We start from the raw sequence: 25,265 nt of genomic DNA, 5'->3' as shown, positions 1-25,265 counted from the left end.
CAGCATTACAGTTCTGTCGTTAGCTTTCTGACATAACGCTGTGTAAAACTCGTGACGAAGCCCCCGGGGGCTCCGCAGAGACGGAGGACCGTCCAGCGTTAAAGAGATTAGTTCTTCATCCGTGAAGAGCGGGACCTTGAAAATGAGCATGCGGTTGCCATGGTGACCAGAAACGCGCTAATCCCAAAGTGCTCCGCGATGTTGACAGACATTCAGAAAGTTTGTTTTTGAGTGGAGACGCTGCCCTGTTCGTTTTATAGTAGGCCGCATTGCCGATAAAGAAAGCTGAGGGATAGGAGCGGGGCTTGCAGTAAACATCCGTGAGGACACCTTATGACGGACCGGGTTTTTTTTTTTTTTTTTTTTTAAGAAGATAGTTTATTGGCGGTCAAAACTTTTGCGAAGGAACAACAGAAACTCCCAGAAACGGTCAGATAGAAAATATGGAGAATCATGCACACGAGTACAGTATTTTTCAAAAAGAAAACAGAACACGCTTCTTATAAGGTAAAAATCCATCACACGGAATTATTCTCAGCTCTGCTGCTGCAGAAAGTAACGTGGTTGAATCAGTGTCGTGGTGTGCTTTGGTTTGTCATTTTCAAAAGTGATCAGCTAATGTTTGTTCAAATTAAATGCCAAAAGCATTATGTAGATTAATCCATTGTAAACAAACAAGTTTTAAACTTTACACTTTTTTACCACGGCTATAAATCTCAGTTTTTTAGAAGTGTTGGACAGAAGTATTCAGGTCCTTTATTTAAGTAGCCTACTGATATCACATTGAATATAGACAAGTAAATATTCCTGCATTCAGAACCGCTCTTAAATAAAATTAATCTACTATAAGTTAAGTGTTATCTTCAAAATTTACCTAAAGTATCAAAAGCGATGCAGCAAATGCTTTATGATGTTTTTGGATTAATATTACGGCTGCATTAATGGGCATTTTACTGCTGCAGAATTTAAGGTAGTAACTTTAACTGTTGGTTAGTTTATCTACAGTAATGTAAAATAGTGTAGCGTCAATGTCCTGTAAGAACCATGTATCTTTAAAATGTCAAAAAGCTCAGAGAAACTCTTGTTTTCAGTTTTGTGAAGATGCATATTCCTGCTAATCCAAGTTTTTTTTTTTTTTTTTAATTTCGTAAGTAGTAGAATTTTCTCCACCCATGAACAAATATTTGATACTTCAGTTTATCAGAACAATTCAAAATTAATTTGTAGATGGTTTTCAGTGGCTCAGGAATAATATCAGAAGTTGTATTCTAGAGTAATGGTAACTGAAGCTGTCAGACAAATGTGGAGTAAAAGTACAATATTTGCCTCAGATGTAGTGGCGTAGAAGTAGTACTGTAATTAAGTTCAGTACTTGAGTAAATGTACTTAGATACACTCCACTGCTGGCTTTTAGTGTCACCTATTGGGCTGCACACGTTTTGCAATAATATTTATAATTTCCAAAATCATTTATTTAACTCCTTAACCCAATTATGCCCTGAAATGTATCTTACTAGGGAGAAGTCAAATGTCCAATCTATTTCTATTATGTAAAAATATTGTTTTAAGCATAATTGCACACTGGTTCACACTGCATATTTCTGGACAAACTACAGAAAAGCAAACTTAAAATCATAAATTTATCTCAGAGCCGCAAATTCTGAATGGTTTAATTTTATGCCATGTTTTTTAGGTGTCAGAGATAAAACACGTCTCCGAGAAGATGGTGAAAAACAAAAACCCTGGACGACCTCTCAGTCGACCTTACACGTGCAAGACAAAAATGGCTGACTCCAAGACCGCAGGCAGCGGAGACCTGACCTCGCAGGATGATCCAGCCGACAGTGACATCCCTGTCGCTTCTCCAGAGCCCAAAATCACCGGCCAAAGTCAGCTGGGCTTCCCAGACAGAGTCTACCTGGTGGCCTCAGTTATCTTCCAGAATAGCCACCGAGCGAAGCCTGCTGCACAACGGTTGGTGAATTACGGCACAGGGAGAGGGCTCCCCTTGCCTGATGTCAAAAATGAGGAGGCGCAACGTGCAGCTTATGAGCTGGCCTTCAGCACACTTAAATGTAAGTTTGTTAGTCACTGGTAGCCCGAGGTTCCTGGATTTGTTGAATCCTCATTCTTTATTACTTTTCCCACATCGACAACCTAATAAGCATCAAAGGCAAGAAGCAGACCGTGGGCCAAATCTGGCCCGTCAACAAAAAATATTCGCACCCCAGCCACTAAAGTTTCTCCTTTCATAGTTTGTTTTTTTTACCTTCAGCTGAGTTTTCACAAGTCTACTGAGGGTAAAAATGTAAATATAAGGTTCATGTAAATACCAGTAACCATGACCTTGTAACATCTGAGTATAGAATGATTTGCATCTCAAACCCAAATGAAACAGTTTGCTGAGGGTGGATAACCTTCTGTATAATGTTTTAAGTCTGTCAGTGAAACATACAACATACATTTTTCTCTTTGTTTTGTGTGAAAAAATACGATCATGAGCTGCTGTAACTGTCTCAGAGATAATATGAAATCTGCCCTTGGATAAAATATGAAAACAACCAACCTGTTTTATTGATAAAATAAATGTAAAAAAAAACCCACAAAAATAAAACATAAGAAAAAAAAGAACCATATATTAAACTACATTTCCACAGGGCCTATATTAAAACTATGTTGGCTTAACCGTGATGAAAACTGGCTCACAGGTGAAGCTGACTGCTAACCGTTATACGCCTACGTTGTTTTGGACAAGTCTGGAGTGAAGACATCAGGAGAGGCTGTTCAGCAACTCCTATTTTGATTCATTTCAGGTGCTTGAAATTGCAAGTAACACCTATTTGATTCCAGGCAGACAAACCACCTGAAATTAGATTGAATAGCGCTGGTGAAGTTAATTGACAGGTAGAATTGGATGTAGATAGATTGATGAAGGGCAAATAGAAGAGAAACAAAAAAAATGCTTGAATGACCAGGGGGAATTCTGTGTGATGCTACAAATCAATTTGGCCCATAATCTGTTTTCAGGGACTAGGGTGGGGTCTGGGTGACCGAAGTCACAGGGGTGTGTAATCACCATGGCGATAAGGGAGGTGGAGGCGAGCGAAATGGCGATGCAGGCAGCTGGCTGGAATTGATTTAATGTGTTCTCAGTGGATGGAGAGGTCAGGTAGTAGGAACACCCCGTAGCCATGAGTGATTTTGTTCCTCCTCGCGATCCTCCGACTGAACCTTGATAAACCTCAGACCTACATGTCCCGCTGTTAATGCAGATCACCTCAGAAATATCCACCATCACAAGCTCCAGCACCTCGTCGAAGGAACTTATATTAGTTTTACAGCTCCAGGTCATAGTACTTACATTATCAGGTGAAATGGACCAGATTGCTAAGGATAATAAGAGAGAACTCTGAGTTCTTATTGCCAGAACATTGACTCCATCCTTCATCCTGGTTTTTCTTTGTCTTAAAGGATCCCTGTATACACTCATCCACAAATTTGGCTTTACTGTAGGAAAGAAGTAAATTCGGATAAGAGCACGAACTCTGCGGTGGAAAGATGACCTGCTGGAACTCAGAAGAATGACAGTGCCTCATTTTCTTTTAAACTGCATCCTTTTTTTGTTAAGAGCTTATTTCAAAGACAAACATTCCTCAGTCTTATCAGTGCTTTGTTAGTACAGTCCTTCTCTACAGTTCCCATCCCTGGTGTCAGACATTTCTGGTATTCAGTTTTAGAATTTCAACCAGACAATTCTGATAATTTAAAGAGAGGAAAAGCCGAGTAGTCACCACTGAGGAATTTATAAAATGATTATTTATAGAAGAGATTAATCCACTGGTTTCTCTAATTCTACTGTTGTTGTTTTTTTTTATAATGACCATGGTTGTGTTGGGAACATACAGAGTTGTGATGTGTTTCAGAGGCTGAATCACTTTTACAGTAGATTAATTTGGTCAATTTCTCAGTACATCACTGCAACACAGAGTGTAACTTGTGCTAATGTTTCATACAGGAATTCTCTTATAGAGACATGACTAGTGACTTACCTTGATCACATTTGTATTTTGGTCACATGTGAGTAATTTCTCTCTCGTTTTCTGTGTGGTGAAACTGGGTGTGGATGAAATGACAGTCTGGAAGCCAACTGTTTATCTTTCCTCCTATTCCTCTTCCTACGAAAATGCCGACTTTTGGTGCAGAAATTGATTTGCTATTGAAACACACGCGCACACGCACGCGCACACACACACACACACACACACGCACACACACACACACACACACACACACACACACACACACACACACACACACACACACACACACACACACACACACACACACACACACACACACACACACACACACACACAAGACATGTCATCTGTGCCCTGCCTTGCAAAGACTGATCCAAAATTGAGCTGAGGTCATTTGTTAACCTAAAGAAGAAAATGCATCAGCAGCAAAAAATATGCAGAGCAAAATGCCAATGAGCACTGATATTGATCTTGTGCTTATAAAACTCTTATCTGCTTAAAACAAAAGCGTTACTCTGTAAGCTGCATGCTGGTGGCCGAGGACACAGACTTGTCTGCCACTGTGATTGTCAACTATTAATGAAATATGGACTTGGAGTTGGTTATGATGTTTCCCTGGTGTATATTTGACATTTAAAGACAAAGCTGAAGTTACCCAAATGACAAATAGTCCGATTTTTTTTTCCTTCCCTTCCCTCCCTCTCCTCTCACACTTCAATCTGACTCCTTTACATATATATATATATATATATCTTCTGGGTTTTTCTATCACTGTGACCTCATTTGTCTCTTTAAGAAGCATTGGTTCCATATCTGAGTGCATATCTGCTAGATTACTGACCTACAGGCAGATTATATTGTCAAGGTTTCATATCTTGTTGATTGGCCATACCTTGTGCTCTCATAGCTTGAGGTGCAGTATATGCTAATGGGAAGTTGGGTAAAGTCATTTTTGTGAGTCTTTACTGGCAGAAATTGAGTTGACCTTGTCGCTAGCCATGAAAGCCCCCCCCCCTCCCCCCTCCTCTTTCCCTGCTTCCCTCTTTCTTTTTGCTGGCTACTCCTCTGAGTATTTCTGCCTCATTGTCCGTTCTGTCCAGCCTGACTTGTCAAATGACTGAGGCTGCTGTTGGACCACTTTGTGTTATGCTGGACTTGGGAGCATGGGAGAGAGAAAGACTGTCTTTTTTGTCCTTGACCACAATCAGAGCAGCTACGACCAGAATGCTTCAGCAAATATTAAATTGTGCAGGTGCATAATGTGTGAGACAGATTAACCATTCAGCCTAAAGGTGAATGTATAACTTACGACCGGTACCTTTTTTTGGCCTGTCCACTGATAGATTAATGTGCAATTGGGTGTACTGATGCAGAACATTGTGAGACAAAGACCTGGCAGAAGAGAAAAAGAGACTGCATTCAGGTCTGGCTCTCACACTAAGGATTCGTTTGACCAGAGCCACCATTAGTCACTGCTCATTGTGTAATAACTGGATGGAAGCCACACAACACACAACCTCTGCGATGAATAGTGCCTCCTGCTGATTGAGGGCACATTTTTTGTGAAATTGTTGCATGTCAATGTCAGATTTGAGAAATTCATCCCTGCGTCTGCTGTTTGAAGGCGTCTCCTGTAAGTGATTCATAGCGTGTGGACGACTTTGACCTCTACATACCCGACCGTCATGGCTCCCTCTAGGGTCTGTTTTGCAGTGTGCACTGTGTTTATCTCTCAAGGGCTTATCTTTAAGGCCTTCTGCAGTAATGGCCCCAATTGTAAAGTTTATTGACTTATATCAGCTATAAATTAGAGCACTGCTGATTGTGTGTGCCTGTGTTTCTTCAATCAAAGATAAGCTGTATTGTGTGAAAACATGTGTTTGTGTACCCAGATGTGTGTGTGTGTGTGTGTGTGTGTGTGTGTGTGTGTGTGTGTGTGTGTGTGTGTGTGTGTGTGTGTGTGTGTGTGTGTGTGTGTGTGTGTGTGTGTGTGTGTGTGTGTGTGTGTACCTGCATGCAGATATGTGTGTTTGTCTGTAGTGTTTACACACTACAGGGGTGCCCAGTGTACGTCTTGGCTGAGACCCAGAGCACCATTTGGCTTGATTTGTGATGTGATAAGTTAACAGCAGTATCTGTGATTTCCATGGTGTTGTGGTGGATGGGCTCTGGGCTTACTTCTTATTTGCAGCCTGTTAAGAATAGGAATTACCCAAACGGGCAACCCCACATATGGTAGACACACTGCATATCAATTTCAAAACCTGTGGTTTCAAACATACAGAAACATACATCTAATTTCCACTTGTTACTTACTCCTGTGCAGTAACATAAAAGAGGAGTTTTCCAATCTCGCTAGACACACATCCACATTAGAGAAATGATCCTATTTCCATTTACAGTGTGTAGTGAGCAAACACACTACCTGCAGAGTAACTTTGGAAGCAGCTGTTCCTTGATCCTGACATGATAGACTGGATAGTGTTGCTGTCTCTGCATATCGAATAGGAGAGGCCAAAAGTCTGTTAGTTTTTATGTATATTTCGAGAGAAAGTATCCTGTTGGTTCGCAAGCCAGTTGCTGCTTTTATGATATGAAGCCAGGGTATTTGAGTAAAAAAACCGCTACAAGCCACACATACATAAATATCTGATAGGCAGCTCTCACCTTTTAACAATTCAAAGTCTCTTCATTCAGTCTTCAACTGATACAGGAGCTCAAGCAAAGTTTAATTTTGTAGTCTGGTAAAAAAAAAAAAAAGGAATACTCTCAAGAAACTCTGCAGATGATAGATTTTGTTTTAAGAATAAGGCCTGCATCTACAGTATATAATATAAAAGTGTAAAATAAGACTGTTACATCAGTCCCACAAGTCACAACAGTATCATTTTTAAAGTAACAGGTGATTACTAAAATAAAGAAGGCAACATAAATCACATTAACACATTCCATGGTATAAAAAGCATGCAAGCCTCTTGCATTTGGTTCCATTCATCATGTTTAGATCTATCCCGTTTATTACTTCAGCCATCCTTGATGTCATTAGCGCTTCAATTTTAAAAACCCATTCACCACAGAAACAATAAATGAAAGAAAGGAGGCAAAATGAAGAATCGGATTAGGCCAATTAAGCACCAAATAAGCATTTAATCACGGGAAATTACCCTTCCCCCTCCACCCCACCCCCCATCTAATTGAATTATCTTTTAAAATGAAATCACCATCATTTGGGGTGCCTTTAGGAGCCTCTCTTCCTCTCTGTCTTAATCTCTTTTCACTCTTATGCTAAACATGTTTTCATCATCCGATATGGTTTTGTCCTTTGTAGCATGTATTGGACCAATTAATAAATAGGAGTAATTTCTTGTGCCTCTATCTCAATGGTTTACATGGTTAATTAGACGCTGATATAAAAGATGCACTAATACGCATCATCATTATTCACACATAGTTAGCAATTGAACACCCCTTCCCCCCCCATTATTACATTTCCATCCCGCTATTTAACCTTGTTTTACTCTGTTTCTGTGCAGATCAAGAACTGCTGGAGGACATCATGACTGACAGCTGCTTTTACCTCACTCAGCCAATGGTAAGTGAGTTGTATAGGGGCAGTATTTCTTAATACAGCAGTAGTTTAGGTGAAGTGAACATGTAGGCTATAATCCCTTGGTGTATGTCAGCATTATGTTACTTTCAATATGACTTTTTAATTCTGAGAAAGGCTAGATTAAAATGTTATGAGTTAACCTTCTCTCCCCCCCCCCTCCCCCGGTGTATAGTTTTATTTATCTTACTGTTTTCCTTAACACTCTCCTGTATTCACATCTTGCCGTTCATGTACTCCACCTGCTCTTGGTTCCGTTCTCTAGATTTCTGATCAGTAACAGTTATGTTGATGTACCTATTACACTCATATGTTCCTTTCATCAACTCAAAAAGCACCTTTTTGGTCTATATTTCCTACCCTAATCATTGACAATCACCCCCTTTGGAGTAACAAAAATCGTATAAAAAAAGATACTATGTAGCAGAACACATCCGGCTGTGTGCCTTTCCTTTATTGCTACTCTCAAGCAAAACAACCTATTAATGAGTGATGAAATAAAAATGCTGTAACACCCCGGAGACAGCGTGTTTGTATGTGGCGCGTGCGTGTATTCTCCGCGCTCCCTGTCCTACATCTGTCTTAGAACCAACGCATGTTATGATGTTGTGTAGTCGTAAAAAAAAAAAAAAAAAGAAAAAGATTCCTAGTATAACCGTGAACCTGCCGCTGTTAGCAGAAGAACACCCTGCTACCTAAATGAGGAGGTATCCTCTGGAGGAGATTCGCATGTGCTTTTGCCCTACTTTTAACACCCCACATAAAAGAAGCTGTGGAAAGAGGAAGGCTGCTTAAGCTGCTTCGCTAACATTCCGGATGGTGATAAAACATGCACAGAATACAGATCCACTGTGTGCCCGGCGAGCTGCTACAGGAGACGAGTAAAGAGGTGGTGGATGTGTAAACAGAAAACAGAGCTGTCATTGAGGGTACAGATCGTAGACGACCGATGTCTACTTCAGCGAGAGCCTAAACACACAGAGACACACATCAATGCACACCGATGTGTGTTCGCGGTGCGATTCCCACATACACACAGATGTACGCCTGCAGTGTAGCCACATGAAATATGGTCCTGGGTGAAATGAATGGCTCCCTCTATGTGTTGGTGGCAGGTCGTTATTCTGCATCCCTCTAGCTAGACAATAAAACCCAGACACAGTGAGACCGTTTTTAGAACTGGCTCTCACCTTCTTTTACACTGCTGGCATCTATAAAGTTCAACCTTGACAGAGAGAGGACACAGAGTGAATGAGAGAGAATAGGCGGACGTAAAAAAGTGGGAACATGAGGGTATTGGTAGGAAGAAAAAAAAAAGAGAAGTAGAATGAAAAATGAGGATATAGATAGACTTGGAGCCTGAAGCACATTCGATCACAATAAAGGGAGAAAATGAAGTCTGCATGCCGTGAATGGAGGAATTACTGTAGCCTGAATGATGATGTAAAATCTGATGAGGCAAACATATTAGGCAGAAAGCACATTTAACATTGCATAGGTCCACTCCCTGTGTAAAATGAGCCACATAAAACTTTAATCACGTCAAAACTTACATCCAGAATATTTTATACTGAGTTTGGTCTGCTTAACTGACAATTAAGTTGTTATTCTGACAATGACAATGCTATGTGTTGCATTTGCCTTAGCTATAAAACTCAACTGATTTTTTTCACGATACCCAGCTAAATTTAACCATTGGCCAAGCTTGTCCTGAGTTCAGCATTAACATTAACAATACCACTAACATTAAAATTAAATTGCAGATTAAGTGAGTCCAAAGTCAAATTCTTATGTACGTGTCTTGAATGAGAGTTGGCTAAACAGAGCTGGCATGTTTACTTTCGGCCTGTTTCCCATCTTGGGACAGTTGCCAGGCAGCTCGGTGACTGGGAATTTTCCCACACCCAACGGTTTAACCTTGGTAAAGGGCAAGTGGAGCTTTAGGTAATGAGGGAAGACGAGAGAGGAAAAGTGGAGTCCCACAACCCGTCTCAGAAATCAACCTTTTCCAAAAATTAAACCGAAAGCCTCTGGACTGAATAATGAGTGCTGGCTAATTTCTTAGCTGCAGTATAAACCCATGTAGGGTTCTAGCTTCCCTGCCCATTACACCCAGTAGTAAGGATGTGGCAAGCTGTTGCTGTCATGGAACACCATCTGGCATTAAGTAATGGGAGAGGGAGGTGGAGTTAGAGAGAGAGAGAGTGAGAGAGAGAGGTGGGAGGAGGGGGAGGGGGCATGGTGTAGGTGGGGGCATAGATATGGGAGAGAGAGAGAGAGAGAGAGAGGGGGAGAAGTTGGAGAGTTGAAGGGAGAGAGATAATTGTAGAGGAGAGCTAGAGGCACAACCAGGGCTTCTTCCTAGGTTTAATTAAGTGGCAGAAGTTGGGTCATGGCAGGACATCCTTGAGCTGTGTGTGTACATTTTTGTAGTAGATACAGTTTAGTCTCGAAATCAATACAGATAAATAGCATCACTGCATTATACCTGCGCTGAGGTAATTAAAATACTTTCTCAAATTCACCATTGGTTGGAAATTCTAAATATGGACCAAATGCTGACTTTTTAGATGTAACCATTCAAAAAATACATACTCGTTCCTCAGCCATGTTATCAAAATGAGAAGTTTGTCACCTCCATTTCTGTTCCTGCTTTTTTGTTCTCGTTTTAAAATGGAAATTACCAATTAACTGTAACTTTTGCTCTCATTCTCCAGCCAGATGATCAGATGAGCCTTGTTGCCGTCATGCTCTGTGACTTCCAGGACAGGAAGTTCCTCCAACGGGAACTCCAGGGGGAGGAGATCATACAGGAAGTTAGAGATGTGGAGAACTACCTCCTCAGGTAGGGGAAGAGAAAAAACAGAGCACATGAAAAATAAAAAAAAAAAAAAAAAAAATCCCACTCATTCAACTGGGGGTGGATTGAATGAAGTACAAATTCAGGAATTTGAGAGACTAGGTAAAAAAAAAAAGAAAAGAAAAAAAAAATCTTTTTTTGTTTGTTTTGTTTGTGTTGTACACAGGTTCAAAACCAAACTGGCAGCCTCTTTGGCCCGCTGCAGGATCAAACGTGATCTCCCGTCCATTGAATACATCCTGCCGGACAGTGTGAGGAAGAAGCAGGAGCGATCAAGCAACCTTCCAATATACACATGGGTCAACGCACAGAAGAGCAGGTCAACTGAGCATACAGAGAGCGCACACTTACACACTCAGAAGCACATAACACTCACCTGTACGTATACACCTGTACATAAACACAGGAATGCACTGTAAGCATATACAGGATGTGTGTGTGCAAGCATCCCCACACACACACACACACACACACACACACACACACACACACACACACACACACACACACACACACACACACACACACACACACACACACACACACACACACACACACACACACCTACATTCACACTTAGGCCTTTAACTTGGGTGCTGCCCAATGTTTTATGGGCCAGGTGCCCAGTTGACATTCAATTAAATGACCAAATGTGTGTGTGTGTGTGTGTGTGTGTGTGTGTGTGTGTGTGTGTGTGTGTGTGTGTGTGTGTGTGTGTGTGTGTGTGTGTGTGTGTGTGTGTGTGTGTGTGTGTGTGTGTGTGTGTGTGTGTGTGTGTGTGTGTGTGTGTGTGTGCGCTTGCCAATGAGTTTTCTTACATACGCCCCAACAGGCTGATTCAGTAAGGTGTAAATCCTGCTGCTGTAGACAGATTCAATCAGCGACACCCCTCGCCCAGCTCTGGGACTGTAAAGGTCACCTGTTGGGACTGATGGTGTGGCTTTTACAGCACATATTACTTTTAAAGTCCTTTTAAAGGCCGCTAAACAATTCTACACACTATTATTATCTATGATGACAGACTTCTTCTTTCTCCCACCTCTTACCTTCTTCCCTGATCCCTCCTCTTGGGCTTCACTCTCCTTGCTCCTCCTTTCCTTTGCTTCCAGTCTTGATGAGATTCAAAGTGTGCTGAAGAGTGCAGGCTTCTCCCAGGTGCAATCTATCGGGCAGTTGGAGGGCCAGACCTTCTGCCAGGATCCCCACTGTGGGGATACACTGGTATTCCCTGCTCAGCTGAGAGCTCAGCTGTACTCCACCAAGCTGCTTAGTGACCACAAACTCATCATCCAGGTACAACAGCAGTACAACAGCTGCCCACAGAGAGGAGGTTTCTAACAAGGAGTAGCCTCCTCTCTGTAGACTTTAATGTTGCCGTGGAAATCTGTTCAGCCCCATCAATCTTCTTTGATATACATGCTCACACTTCGGTAATGGACTTGCTCAAATTGATTATAAGCTTGAGATCCCTCATGTCAACTAAGATTAGTTTGCCCAGATACAAATATTTCACCTCACTTCCACTTATATCGCCATACGTCACTTTGAGCCATCTAGAATTATCCTGTTTGGGAGCAGAGGACAGTTAAATGATTCAATTTCTCCTCCATAAAAGTCAATCTGCCACACAAACTTTAAGCAGTGCACAGCACCACAACACTATTAAATCAGATTTTGCGGCCAAATTCAATCATCATATTCAACACCAGTGGCTAATTAATCATCTCTCCTTCTTTCAGTTTATGTGCCTCCATCACACTTTCTCTCTCCTGTTTTATCATCCACCCTTCTTTGTCCATCTTATCTTAGTTTATGTCTCGTCTGTTAAGAGTGTTGCTGTAAATCTGGATCTTGAAGTTTTAGGTTGAAGTCTAATGCTTTCACTCACTGTGCCTGTAGGATAAGTCTTGCAGCCTGGGCCCAAATGCAGTGTGCTGCCTGTTACCAGATGAAGGAGACGTTCTTATGGTGGGCTCCTTTTCCGGCCTCACAGTCTCCCACACTGCCTCCCTAATGGCGGAGAAACATAAAGGCAAAGGCCCAAACAGGCCCACAGTCTACGTTTGTGTCAGCGATCGCACGGACGCTCAGAGGGAGGAGCTAAAGCTCACAGTCTCCGCCATGGGCTGTGAGAGTAAGCACAAAATGGATGTTTCCATAAGAGCGTTGCCAGTATTTGTTTGTGTGTTTGAATTACAAAACAAAAGAGGAGATAAACAGAGAGAGATGGGAGCACAGTATGTTGACTGAATGTGGCATGTTGGTCTTGTCACAATGGTTATTAATTCAAATGTTGACAGGTGTTTTTGGGTGCTGACAAACTACAACAATGATTTAGTTTGATTGAGTTTTGGTGAAAAGAAAATGAAAAAAAGTTAGTTGTTCCCAGAGACTTTTACAGTTTATGTAATCAGTGTGCTTTAATTCAGGTAGTGTCTGCTGAGCTTTATGTAAATATTTTTATACTGACAGCTCGGCTTGTCTGGAGGAAAATTATGGTACAGTACAAAACTGACATTTTTATAATTGCAAAACATGCCTTCAGGCAGGGTAATAGATGTGGGACTTTGTGAATAGAATATAAACACAGGGAAAATGTGGGTCACTGATTGAGCTCATAATCATCACATTGTGTGTGTGTGTGCTCCTTAGATGTGAAGCTGATAAAGCAAGTCTTCCAGTCTTTGGATGGTGATGAACCGCGGCTTCAAAAGGTGCGCGTTATCCTGCTGACCCCCAGATGTTCTGTGTCTGCAGTCAGCAACCCGATCGAGTTCATACTGCAAGAACATCGAGGTAGTGATCTGTGCACATAAACTGTGAATTTTAGAAATACACATTGTAACCTAGTCTACACGACACCCGAATGTGTCCATAATGGAACAGAGCAGAGAAACATGCTGTGTCTTAGGGTAGAAAAATCAGCATGCTGTGCATACATACTGCAAGAAATTAAGTATGCAAACTCATATTCTTTAAATGTTAATTTTGCATATTCTTTACCCTGCACATTTCTTACTGCTGCATCCATTAAAAGGCTGTCAGAAAAATATGACTTTAATACTTTCAAGTAATAGTGTTATTTTTTGTCTAAAGCAAAAAAAAAATACTAAGATTTAAGAGCAAAGTTGTAATTAAGGGGTTTAGATGCAGCAAAATGTATTGATGAGCATCATTTTGCTCATTTAATGTAAAAAGAGAACATTTTCACGTTGAAAAAAATCTGTCAAAGAAGGATTAGTTACCGAAAGTTTTTTTTTTTTTTTTACGCATTTACAAGAGATGATAGAGAGCATTGCTATGTATAACAATTTACATTTCCAGTCAAACCCGTCTATCGACATATATGAATGTAATTTTTATTCGAGTTGTTTATGCACCCTATTAAACTATTAAACTATTAGACTATTAAAAAAGGCAATTCATAAAATTGATATTCTACTCTCCTTCTTTGTTTTCTCAGACACAGACTTGCTGCAGGACCTCTCCCAAGGCACCATAGCGCAGAGCAAACTGGAATCCTTGGTAGCACAGCAGAGGAAGGATATTGATCATGCCTTGAAGTGTGAGTGTACAACCACCGGATCTCATGTACACACACACACGCGCGCACGTGCACACACTCACACACACACACACACACACACACACACACACACACACACACACACACACACACACACACACACACACACACACACACACGTGCACCACATACACCACTCAGTCTCAAGCGTGGAGCCTCTCTCACCTCTCTGACACAATGAAGCCTACATTTCCTAATTATCTAATCTCATATGCCACTAGCCTGAAGTCTGTTGCGTTCCTTGGAGATCGTCTGAGTCTTAATTAGGAATGCTAATGTTGCTCTGTGCTGGTCAGCCACAGTCTTCTGCACCATTTTTTTTTGCATATTCTAAACAAGTAATTAGTAATTCTGCTTTGTGTAGAAAACTGAACATGGTAGAAGCACCTGCTTTGTTAAGTCATATCATATTGTATTTTTTGCAGATGTTACACTTCTACTCAGTTCTATTCTATAAGTTAAATGTTATTCCATTTAGTTTTAATCGATATCAATGAGCTACACTCAGTAGCTTCAGTCTGTCTTGTACTGTTCTGTGCTCTCCTGTCTGTCTGGTCAGGGTTACATTCATCAAACAGGTGGAGTATCTTGGTTGAGGGCAATGTAAACCAGCTTCTCTAATCACATTGCCATCGATCAGCCCTTGTCTAGTTTTTGCCAGTGTAAATACGTTCTATTTGGACTGCTAATTAATGGGTGGTGTGTATTGAGTGCCATGGCTCGGTTCAGTCAATGGTCTTATTTTAGAGTCTCCATATAGCCACGTGCATAGACTAATGCTCATGCAGACACACACACACACGCAGCTTTTAATGTCTGTTGTGGAGCAACACACCCACCTCAGGACACCTGACAAACTTTTTGGCCTCATGCCTCAGTCCCTTTGTTTTCTTGTCTCTCTTCCCAACTAGTTATATTTCACTTTTGTTTAGACCTGATTTGCTGCATCTAAGCAGGCTTTATTTGTTATCAGCTCAGTGTTAATTGTTTCTGTCTGGCTATAATTAGTGAGCTAGAAAAAAAATCAAAGCTAAATGAAAAAAGTCAAACTGCCAACAGCCTAACAAATCTACAAGCCAGCAGCAGTTAAATAAATTGAGCAATGTACAACGTACATGCAAAAAGAAGAATGACAAATTAATATTCAAGAGCCCATTTCTTCAAAGGGAGCACTTGATGAGGAGTGTGGCTCAGTATGATAATCAAATGTAATTGTTTTTTAAAGAGATGAAAAAAAAAATTGAAGTTGATGCGTGTTTGATTTTTTGTGTGTAGTCCCCAAAGTTGTGGCAGTCGTGTACTCCACCTGTTCGTCATGTCCAGAGGAGAACGTGGATGTGGTGAGCAGAGCCCTGCAGCAAGCTGAAGTCAGCTCAGACCAGGAGGGGGAACCAAAACAAGGGATCTTCAGGTCAGCGTCAGTCTCCGTACCCCAGTGTGCTTTCTGTATCCATCTCAGTCAATGTCTTTTCATGTTTGTCTGTTTGCCTTGCTGTCAGTCAGCTTTCTGAGGTGTTTGTCTGCCTCCCTTTAGAGAGGCTTCTGTCAAAGCATCAGCACACTTCAGGCAAGAACTGAAGGAGATTCAGTGAAAATATAATCAAAGGTGCCATTTGATGCCTCTAAATGCTGTGTAGGAGCCAGAAAACAAACGGCTTCCAGACATATTGCCTTCCTATTTTTTCAATATATATTTTTTTTTCCTTGTGGCTGAGGTTAAGAACTTGAGTCTTGTTTAAGTTTACTATTCCTGTTGACTTGAATGTATCAAGATTGACTCCTCTCTGCAGCTAGCTGGCCTGGTGTGCTGGCAATGCCTCCGGCTTTCATAAATAGAACAGAAGTAGTATTATTGGTATGGATCACAATGGCTTTACCTACACATCTGGATCAAATTGATTAATTAACTATGGAATCCAAGTATTAAACAATAATACACAGTTACCATTGCTCCTGTATGAAGTTGTATTTTTACCAGGTACCCCCATGCGTATGTATGAAATGTGTGATTTCTCTAGGCCAAGCCCCTCCCCTTTCAGCGCCTCTGAACAAGCAGAGGCCACAGGTGACGCAGATCCCTTCTTCATACTGGAGGCTTCAGAGCACAGTAACGGCTGCTTTCTGGCTGTTCTTAACAGAGAGGTAAGCATCACTAAAGCAGAAACCTCATAAAACAAGCAGTGGCTAAGGAATTTACAAACAAACAATGACATCTGCACCCCCAGTAGTCTTTTTTTTTTTTTTTATTATTATATATTGCACCATTAAACTGATCTACCATGTAGATGTGGTTAGTTTTAATATTTTATTAAGTACATTTGTGATCACAAGAAATGAAGATTGATGTAAGATGCCAGCTGAAGTGCACATGCACATGTATATAAAATGTAAATATAATAATATAAAAATCTAAAATAAAATGTCACATCAGGCAGCAGCAACCTCCCAGGGCTCAATGATGAAGCCAATATAAGATTTTACAAAGCTGCGCTTTCCTTACAGGCCTCTAGGTGCTGCCTCAGAAAATACAGCAAACTATCCGATCTAAAGTGAAAGAAAAGTTCCATCATTAGCTCTGGACCTGACCGTGGACTTTTCCAGTGTGACGGATGTTTTATGGCTGACTGTTGTAAGATTTCCTGACAAATTGTTCAGTCTTCGAAGTGCTGTGCAGTGAGTTTATGTGACTATAGTTTCTTGCACACACAAACCGAATACACTGAAATGAAACACTGGATGAGCCATTATTTATGTCTGCTCAGAAACACTCGTTCTTCTCTCCCTGAGTCCTGAAATACTATCATACGGTTCGGCTCTCTTATGGATACAAACAGACACAACCGAGTCAGGGTGAAGTAAGTTTAATTGGTGAAGTGTGGGAATTATGATGGAGGCAGGCTGGACTGCCTGCTATCTGTCAAAAACAAGCAACCGCTGGGAAACTGAAGCATGAACCCTTTGAATTATTATTTTGCTTGGGCAGAAAGATGAAGGTACATAGGGAACCACGCTATTGAAGTCGAGATCAGGTGAAAATGAAAATCGCAGCCAGTGACAGGTAGTCGGCCAAACTGCCGAGAAAGACCAAGGGAGAGAAGTGAGGAGGTCAGGCTACTAGAAAAATGAGAATGTTGGGTCACAGATTCAGGTGTCTTGTCCAATCAGCAACTTGACAGGGAGTGTGACAGTGAGAGGTCCACGATGTCGGTGGAGAAGGAGTGTGAATGAATGCTGAAATGGGGAAAAAAGCAGAAGATAGAGCGCATCGTCTTGGACAGCTTCAGAAACAGAAACGGTTAAGTCCACATGAGGTTCAGTGTACAAACGGAGTGAGACAGGCTTTCAGAGAATGCTGTTAGATAAAGAGTTGGTCTTGGATTTTGTAGCCAAAAGGAGAAAACAAGTGAGGAAACCGAGAAACTGGATCTAGTTTACTTTGTTGTGTGTGAATATGTTGGTAAAGATGTTTGTGAATTACTCTTGACAATAAGAAAGAAGTTGAAGTGTCCTTGAAGGGATTTGAGTTTATTCTGGCAATTTCAACAATGTCCGTGTCTTCGAGGAGCTTTCTGATAATTCTCTGGCTCTTATGAACACTGGTGATTGGGAGACTCTCTGTCTCTGACTCCATTGTATTTTCTAGTCACAGGCTTTCATTGCTTAATAAAGTCTCTCCCTCACTCCTTTATTTCAGCCAAACTCATCCACTCTCCAATCTACTTTCATCTTCCTCTCTTTGCCTGTCCCGCTGTCCTGCTCTGCCTGTATAATGTTTGTAGCAGGTTGTTAAGAGAAATAGTAGATTGTTACAGGAGCTGATTCCAGGTCTAATAGGTGCAGTGTGTTACAGTCCATCTACAGGGTTGGTCGAGGTGCAGCAGCGAGTCTCATGAAGTTTTTGTGACTGTGGTCTTCCCCACGTCCTCATAATCCACAGCGTAGCCACGTTTATGGCATACTCCCTAGTATTATGAAATCTGCTCTTATGCTTTTGATGCCAGCACGGGATTATTAAGCCATCTTTACCCCCACGAGGTGTGACGGAGCTCCCTCACGCTGAAGCGTCTGTTTCTCTCTGGCCATCCATCATGTTTTATTCCTCCGCAGATGGGAATGAAAAGATAATCAAACTGCTGTGATGGTGCCTCAAACAGGATTTTTTTTCATCTTACCGCCAATAAACTCAGCTAATCAAAAGTTATTGTGGCACTCTGAAAAGCGCCATAAAAATAGCAATTATATAAGTATTTGAATGCTGTCTGGCTTATATCGTCTGTCATAGTAATGTTCTTTATGAGCCCTCCATACAGGAACAGCTGGGGACAATAAAGACATTCAAGTGATGTGTTTGTGGCCTAATTGCCTGAAGAAGCAGAGCACAGTGACCCCTCCTACTTAAGAAGGAATTTGTATAACATTAATAGGAAATTCAGAGACCTACACTTTTCATTTTGGCTTTGTTTTCTTTTTGGTTTAGGGTGAGTTTTATAAATTTGGAAGTCGTTGCCAAGACACATTGGATGTAATGATTTTGGATGTAAATATTGAAACAGAAAGGGTTCAGCTCCAGGAAATGCTGCGGCAGCTAAGTTTGGCAGAGTGTGGACGGAAATGAGAGATTTACAGAGTATGGCATAGTTGGTTCGTGGAGATGGAGGGGAAGTGAGATTTACAGGGGTGAGGGGGAAGAAAGGGAGGCAAGGGAGAGTGTCTGTTGAATAATTCAGCGCCCCCTGTCTGTATGAGTTAGCATCAATGAAGTTCAGGGCGTCCACCAAAGACTGCATCACAGAGATGCTTCTAAAACATATTTACCTTACCTTCAGTGTGTATAACACACACAGTTACACACGTGTGCGAAGTGCACACATATGCACTTTCACACTTCATATATGCAAACGTACCTGTTTACACAGATTTACAGACAAACACTTCAATGCATTTGCATCAAAATACACACAAAACTCACACAGGCTGCCTGTCCCCATAGTGTACACTCTGCTTGTGAATAATTCAGTCATTGAGGATAGCAGTTAGCTGCTGAGACAGCAGGTGACCCTGCAGCCAGCAGCAAAGACATGGTGGCTTTCTGAAAGTAGGAATACAGATGTTAGGGCCATTTGCTGGCTTGTCTGTGTCAGAGACAGGGGTCTGAAAGGGGGACAGTAAAACTTTCAGACCCCTGCAGAACACGACCCTTGATATGTTGTTAACCATCAGCTGACCTGAGTTGATCTTTCCGTCCTTTCCTCCTCCCAGTTTTTCGCCCTCTTAATTATTTCCTCTTCTTTCATTCTCAGTCCCTCATTTTCCTCACCTTTGACATTTTACAACCATTATCATCGTGAAGTGGAGTATTATCTTTCCATTCTTTCCTTGACTGGTCCTCCTCTCTCTTCTTCTGTCTGCAGTTCTTGTAATGTATGAAATCTACATTAAAGTTCTGAACTTGCGCTCTTTGGCGGGGTTGAAGGAGTCGAGGTGGACCGAGTTCTTTGGCCCAGATGTTTCCCCGAAGGGCAGCTGGAGGTGCCTGTACCAACTGTCCGTTGAAAAGCTGACAGCAGACCTCCAGCGGAGGGTTGTGCATGGGGCAATAGCTACAAACAGATACAGAGCATACCTGGGGGAGGAGTGTTGTTTCTGCTGTCAGACTGAGACCCTGGAACACTTATTTGTTCAGTGTCCTCAGCTCTCAGCACTCTTTGAACTTTTTAAAAAGGTGGTTTCAGAGGTGTGGAGATAACTTTTCTTTCACTTTGTTCATGTTTGGTCCAAAGTATTGCTCAAAAAAGAAGGCTGTCCACATACTGGTGAACCTTTTATCCGGTTCTGCCAAGCTGGCTATCTGGCTGACACGCAGGAATCGGACTCGGGGTCCCGGTAGTGAGGATCCAGTGAATGTTCTGGAGGGACTGTTGAAGGCCCGACTCAGGGTGGAGCACGCCTACTATCAGACGGTGGACAACATACAGGCCTTCAGGGACAGGTGGACTGTTGGGGACATTTTGTGCTCAGTGGGTGTTGGTGGAGACCTGGTGGTGACTTTCTGAACATATTGATCATTGTGATTGATTGTTCATTTGTTTTTTGATGCGTTATTTTAGTTATTTTGTTTGTTTGTTTTTACTTGAAGAGTGATTTCTGCTTCCCTGCAATAGTGAAATAAAAGGACTTTGAAAACCTCTCCTCTCCTCTTCCTCCCTATACTAATAATGGGTAATATTGCTTAAATAAGACTCAGGATTTTAGGTGGTCATGACAGTTATTAAGGTTATCTGGTACCTTGTAGGTCAATTATTTGGTCATCTCTCAGAAAATTAAAGTAACTGCTTTGTCACTTCTCAACAGCCTGAGAGAGTGGTCAAAGAGGAACCACAGAAAGTCATTGCCAGGGCAAATGCCAAAGGAATACTGGACCGGATCAGCTCCAACCACCTCAACAAAAAGGGGCCCAACGGACACACCAATAGGATGAAAAAAGCAGCCCATGGTCGCTCCTCTCAGCCCAACATGTCTGTCGGTGTCCAGTCCAAAAACTACCAGATCAAGACCAGTAACAGTGCCACTGCTTTCTGTGGACATCAGGGATTTCCAAACACATGGCCGTCATCACAAGGTGGGTACGATTACTTCAGTCTCTGAAGTCAGTTGTATGTAATTAAAGGTACATACAGCTGACTAAAGGAGAACTTTGGCAATTTTTGGCAAATACACTTATTTGCTTTCTTACAGCGAAGATTGATACCACTCTCCTATGTGTCTATTAAAAACCAAGCTAATGAAAGCTACAGTAACTGAGCATGACAAGTAGAACCGAGGACACAGCTTGCCTGCCTCCCTTCACAGAAAAACACATGAGTGTCCCATGTTTTCCACCTGGACCACATGTATGATACATGTATATCACATGGTGCAACATATGACATCTTGAGGAAAATATGTGGAAAAGTTGTCAGATGGGAATCTACATGGGCTTCACACATTACACCATGAAAATGTTCCAAAACCACGTTTCCCACGGGAAACATAGATGTGTTTACAAATGTTTTTGCATGTGATTTTCATGTGGTTTTCTGTAAGGGTCCCAACAACTATAATATATAATACGGCCATAAGCACCTCTAAAGTGAATATGTTTGTTAAATACATACAGAAAGGGACTTTTGTTCACCTTTGACGAGCAAGGCTAGCTGTATTCTACTGTTCAGTCTTTGTACTAGGTTAAGTTAACTGGCTGCTGACTGTAACTAGATATTTTACCAGACAATAAGGAACAATAAGGACTCAAGTTTAGTTTGAAGATAAATACTTCAACAAGTAATGTCATATTGTCCCTCATCCCCTTTTTACAATGCTTTCTCTATTTTAGTTACAAAATCTGGTTCTCTTCCTCTTCTCTCATTGTGTTTTTGCACTTCAGGAAAACCCAAAGTTCAGCAACCCCTAAGGAGCACTGTGTCGAGCTCCTTCTCTAACTCCAAACAAGAAAACACCAACTCTTCCTCCAAACCAGGAATTAACAAACCCCCTAAAAGCAACACCCCCATGTTCGACACCACTACTACCCTCACCACAGCCCTGCATCTTGCCGCTCCTCCTCCCACCCCCGTGGTCCCAGTTGTCCGTTTACGTCGACCTCAACAGGAGGTGCTGAAGCCCGTGGTGCTAGTACTGCCTACCGTTCACTTCCCCGACTTCGTCCCACACCAGCACAGGCGAACAGGATTCAGGCCCACCTTCAGCTACAGCAATTGGAAGGTACCTGCTCAAAATCCTTCCCCCTCCCGTTCCAGTGGTGGTCACTCCAAAGATGGCATAGACAAATCTCACTAACTATTAAGGAAGTGCAAATGTGCATGTCAAATGCTCCTAAAATAAAGTCATCAGAATCTAAATCTAACATGAAACTATATACAGTGTTATTGAACTGCCAGATTACACAGAGCATGTGAATTTTAGTGCTTCTAGAGCCATTATTACCTGTTATACTACGAGGTCATTATTATAGTGTCGTTGTGTGCCATAAAGAACAACCTTGCCACAGTAAGACTCTAATCAAACTGTATATATTTATGGGGCCGGGCCAATGTCATTTCAATGTCACTACACAATGAATAACTGTTACATGGGGTTTCACTGACCTGAAAATTGAAAGGACATTGAAAAGGCTGCTCCTTTTTTCCTTTTGGTAATGCATTTATTGTCACAACAGATTACATTTACACGGTGTAGAGATGGGTGTAGAATAGAAATGAAATGATTTAGAGCGTCTCTCTTGTTTGTTTTGTGTAGGTTTTTTTTCCATTTAGATTAGACTGCATTCACAGAGTTCATGTTGAGTGCAGGTGGTGGCCCCGAGCAACAGGAGCATTGTAAAAAGTTCTGACAGCAGTGACAGCAGCCTTTTTTCTTTTTTTTTTTTTTTTACTGCTAGAAGTGCGTATTTGTGTGTTTATTTAGTCAGTGAGTAGGAGTAAACTGGCTGGATTTACTGAGGAAAAGAAAACGTAGTTAATCCTTAGTGAATGGCACAGATTTGAGCTAGTCTAAGTGCAGCGAACACTTATTGTTTACTGCTGTTCAAATAGCCACAAGTGCTTCACATCTGCCAAAGTCAAAGTCGGAATTTGGAATTTCTTGTTCCTACATAAATCTTGGGCATCTGCAGATTCCTGAGGAATTTGTAAAGTTTGAACCAAAGCAATTCAACATTCTTGAGCTTTTAAAGTCAAGTTGTTGTTTTTTTACAATATTCTGCAAAACAAATTTGAATCTGAACACATTTAAAGCTTAAAAATACATTAAAAAGTGTTTAACTTTTTCTCACTGATCTATTAAAGAAGGGAAAGTAAAAATCACTGAATTACAATCCTTCATTGTACTTTGTATTTAGGTATGGGTTGGGGATTGGCCAGATTTATTTTTGTGCCAGTGTAAATCCAGCCATGGTCAAGTGGAGATGACTTGTGCATCTATTTTTTGTGTCTTCACCAGTCTTTTTATCGAGACCCTTAACTCATCAATCAACATAAAACGTACCCCATCAAGAAAACATGCAAAATCAAACCCCTCTTCTGTCCCATTTTCTGTCACCAACATCTCACCTCTCCCTCATACTTACACATTTTTTGCCCTTAAATTCTCTCTTCCTACATACAATCATTTACATACACTTCATTATTACAATCACTTCATCCATCATTTTGAGGAGATGTTAAGTTTTTGTCTTTTTCTAAGTCTGTCACACATTGAAGGGACTAAAACATGTTTATGCCATTTGGTGGGCAGCTGCATGCAGCTGCCAGGTCTTCTTCATCTGGTCTGGTCTTGGTTGCTTCTCTTCATTCACCTGTCAAATTCCCATGACAGCAGAGCGACACCTTTTCTGTCCCGGAAGGCTACCGTAGCTCATCTAGTCCAGGAGTTCAGAAGGGAACAGAGACGGAAAGAAAAACGAGTAAACCCATGAGTGGCTCCTTAACCACTCTGTGAATAGAAATTTTATATTTCTATTTTTCCTCTCGGTAATCCTCTCTGTAGAGTGCTTGATTGAGTAATCCATTTACCTCAGAAATCCACATATAGGAGGTGTGTTCCACTTGGACAAAGCAGAGTTCAAAGGTCAAAGTTCAACCAGTGACAGCAGCTTTTCCACCCCTTCAAACAAAACAGGTGAGTTTTCTTTCTTTTTTTTTTTTTCTTGAATCTTCAGGCATATTTAAGGATCGCTCTTTTTCCTTTATCTGCAGTGATGTTTGTTATACTGTATGTACATCATTGGTTACCATGGCTGGTTCTGATTAGGTGTTGTCGTGGTGACAGTGTGAGTGGCTTCCAGGCTGGAGGGGGTGTGCAGTGGTCAGTGGTGACGGTCATTGCTGGGGGAGTTCTGACGGCTGTTTCTTGGGTTTCAGAGTGTCTATGAGAGACTGGACACCACGTTTCACGCTGGTGGTCACCCGCCGGCTCACTGAGTCCGCAGAAGGCGAGGAGGAGGAGGAGCCAGCGCGCTGGGAGGGCGGCCGTGCTACCAGACACTTCTGGTACCGGAGCTGAGGGAGAAGAGGATACAGTTATGTAACCGGGGTCAAGGGCCACGGTTAGAATCCAGCTGATGACATGTTGCATGCCATGTCCCTCTCTCTTCTCTTGTTTTCTGTCTACCTCTACACTGTTCCAATCAGTAAAGACAAAAAAGACAAAAATGCCCCCCAAAAAAAGCATGAACCTCGCTGCAGCCAGTTACTTCAGGTCAGTCAGGATTTAACAAAACCACAATGTTTTACTTTCATACTTTAGTTTCCCGAGCTTACCACACAAGCAGCCTGCACAGCCTCAGACACGCTGCCTGCATTGGGGTCACACCAGAACACGTGACACTGGAAATGCTGGCTCCCAGTGTCCATAATGAAGGCAAATGAATGCACATCCCGTCCCACGCCCATGAAGGACAAGAAACGGACACGGCACTCCACCAGTGCCTCCTCTTCCTCCTCCTGTACAGCCATCAAAGAAAATCTGAACTTTATTAGACCGTCCTCCCTAATTGATAAGCAAATTCACATCTTTTATTTATTTGTTAGTCCTCAGGATAGCAACAAAAATCCCCTTGCCTTTTCTTTGATGACAGCCACAGTAGTGTCAGCAATACTCAGTATGACGGGAATCCAGTCTTCTTTGCCTGTGGTGGACAGAAGGTTTTCTATGGCCCCATTTATGATGTCCATACCTGGGGTCAAAACACAGGTGAGTGTGAACAGGGATACAGTACATGGAGGAATTCACCCCATAATGCAGAATGTCTCATGGTGTGTGCATGGGCTCAGTTTTACCTATAGGTCGAGACACAGAAGTCATACCCAGATACAGCACATGAAACTTCTGCACCAACTCAGTCTTTGGCATGGGAAACTCTGCAGAGAGAAAACAGGCAAACAAACATTATACTACGCACATACTCGCACACATATCGCCTGAGGGAAATTTTTATCACACGACAACATCTAACGCAACGTTTCAAAACAGAAGTCCACACAGGATAATTGGCTTAAAGTACAGAAATAAACAAACCATGATGAATATTTTAATATTTTAGGGTGCTGTTGACATGATTCGGGCATGAAACAACCCACAGAAGCATGCAGGTTTTCAGAGGGATGGTGGATGGTT

General features: G+C 41.7%; 2 protein-coding genes across 7 annotated transcripts in view; one reads left to right on the top strand and one right to left on the bottom strand.

The window, feature by feature from the left end:
- LOC138634426 (putative methyltransferase NSUN7) overlaps window positions 1-22,179 on the top strand; it is a 34,577-nt gene extending 12,398 nt beyond the window's left edge. For both annotated transcript variants that reach the window (XM_069721340.1, XM_069721341.1), the window contains 12 exons: window positions 1,694-2,075; window positions 7,574-7,632; window positions 10,365-10,492; window positions 10,674-10,826; window positions 11,617-11,800; window positions 12,407-12,641; window positions 13,160-13,303; window positions 13,971-14,072; window positions 15,369-15,504; window positions 16,112-16,235; window positions 20,445-20,712; window positions 21,517-22,179. In XM_069721340.1, coding sequence (XP_069577441.1) covers window positions 1,694-2,075; window positions 7,574-7,632; window positions 10,365-10,492; window positions 10,674-10,826; window positions 11,617-11,800; window positions 12,407-12,641; window positions 13,160-13,303; window positions 13,971-14,072; window positions 15,369-15,504; window positions 16,112-16,235; window positions 20,445-20,712; window positions 21,517-21,929 — 2,328 coding nt within the window. In that variant the 3' untranslated portion in view covers window positions 21,930-22,179. The remainder of the gene's footprint in view (window positions 1-1,693; window positions 2,076-7,573; window positions 7,633-10,364; window positions 10,493-10,673; window positions 10,827-11,616; window positions 11,801-12,406; window positions 12,642-13,159; window positions 13,304-13,970; window positions 14,073-15,368; window positions 15,505-16,111; window positions 16,236-20,444; window positions 20,713-21,516) is intronic.
- Window positions 22,180-22,271: 92 nt separating this feature from the next.
- The window catches only part of LOC138634427 (amyloid beta precursor protein binding family B member 2), a 40,127-nt gene continuing 37,133 nt past the window's right edge, over window positions 22,272-25,265 (bottom strand). For all 5 annotated transcript variants that reach the window (XM_069721343.1, XM_069721345.1, XM_069721342.1 and 2 more), the window contains 4 exons: window positions 24,929-25,009; window positions 24,710-24,825; window positions 24,410-24,592; window positions 22,272-24,148 (listed from right to left, as the gene is read on the bottom strand). In XM_069721343.1, the coding sequence (XP_069577444.1) occupies window positions 23,969-24,148; window positions 24,410-24,592; window positions 24,710-24,825; window positions 24,929-25,009 (560 nt within the window). In that variant the 3' untranslated portion in view covers window positions 22,272-23,968. The remainder of the gene's footprint in view (window positions 24,149-24,409; window positions 24,593-24,709; window positions 24,826-24,928; window positions 25,010-25,265) is intronic.

Source organism: Brachyistius frenatus, unplaced genomic scaffold, assembly GCF_029030835.1.
Source record: "Brachyistius frenatus isolate BFR_SWC_R1_liver_20210118 unplaced genomic scaffold, ASM2903083v1 Contig_261, whole genome shotgun sequence".
NCBI classification, from domain to species: Eukaryota; Metazoa; Chordata; class Actinopteri; family Embiotocidae; genus Brachyistius; species Brachyistius frenatus.
Note: the sequence above shows the minus strand (reverse complement) of the source record. Positions and strands in the feature narration are given on the sequence as shown.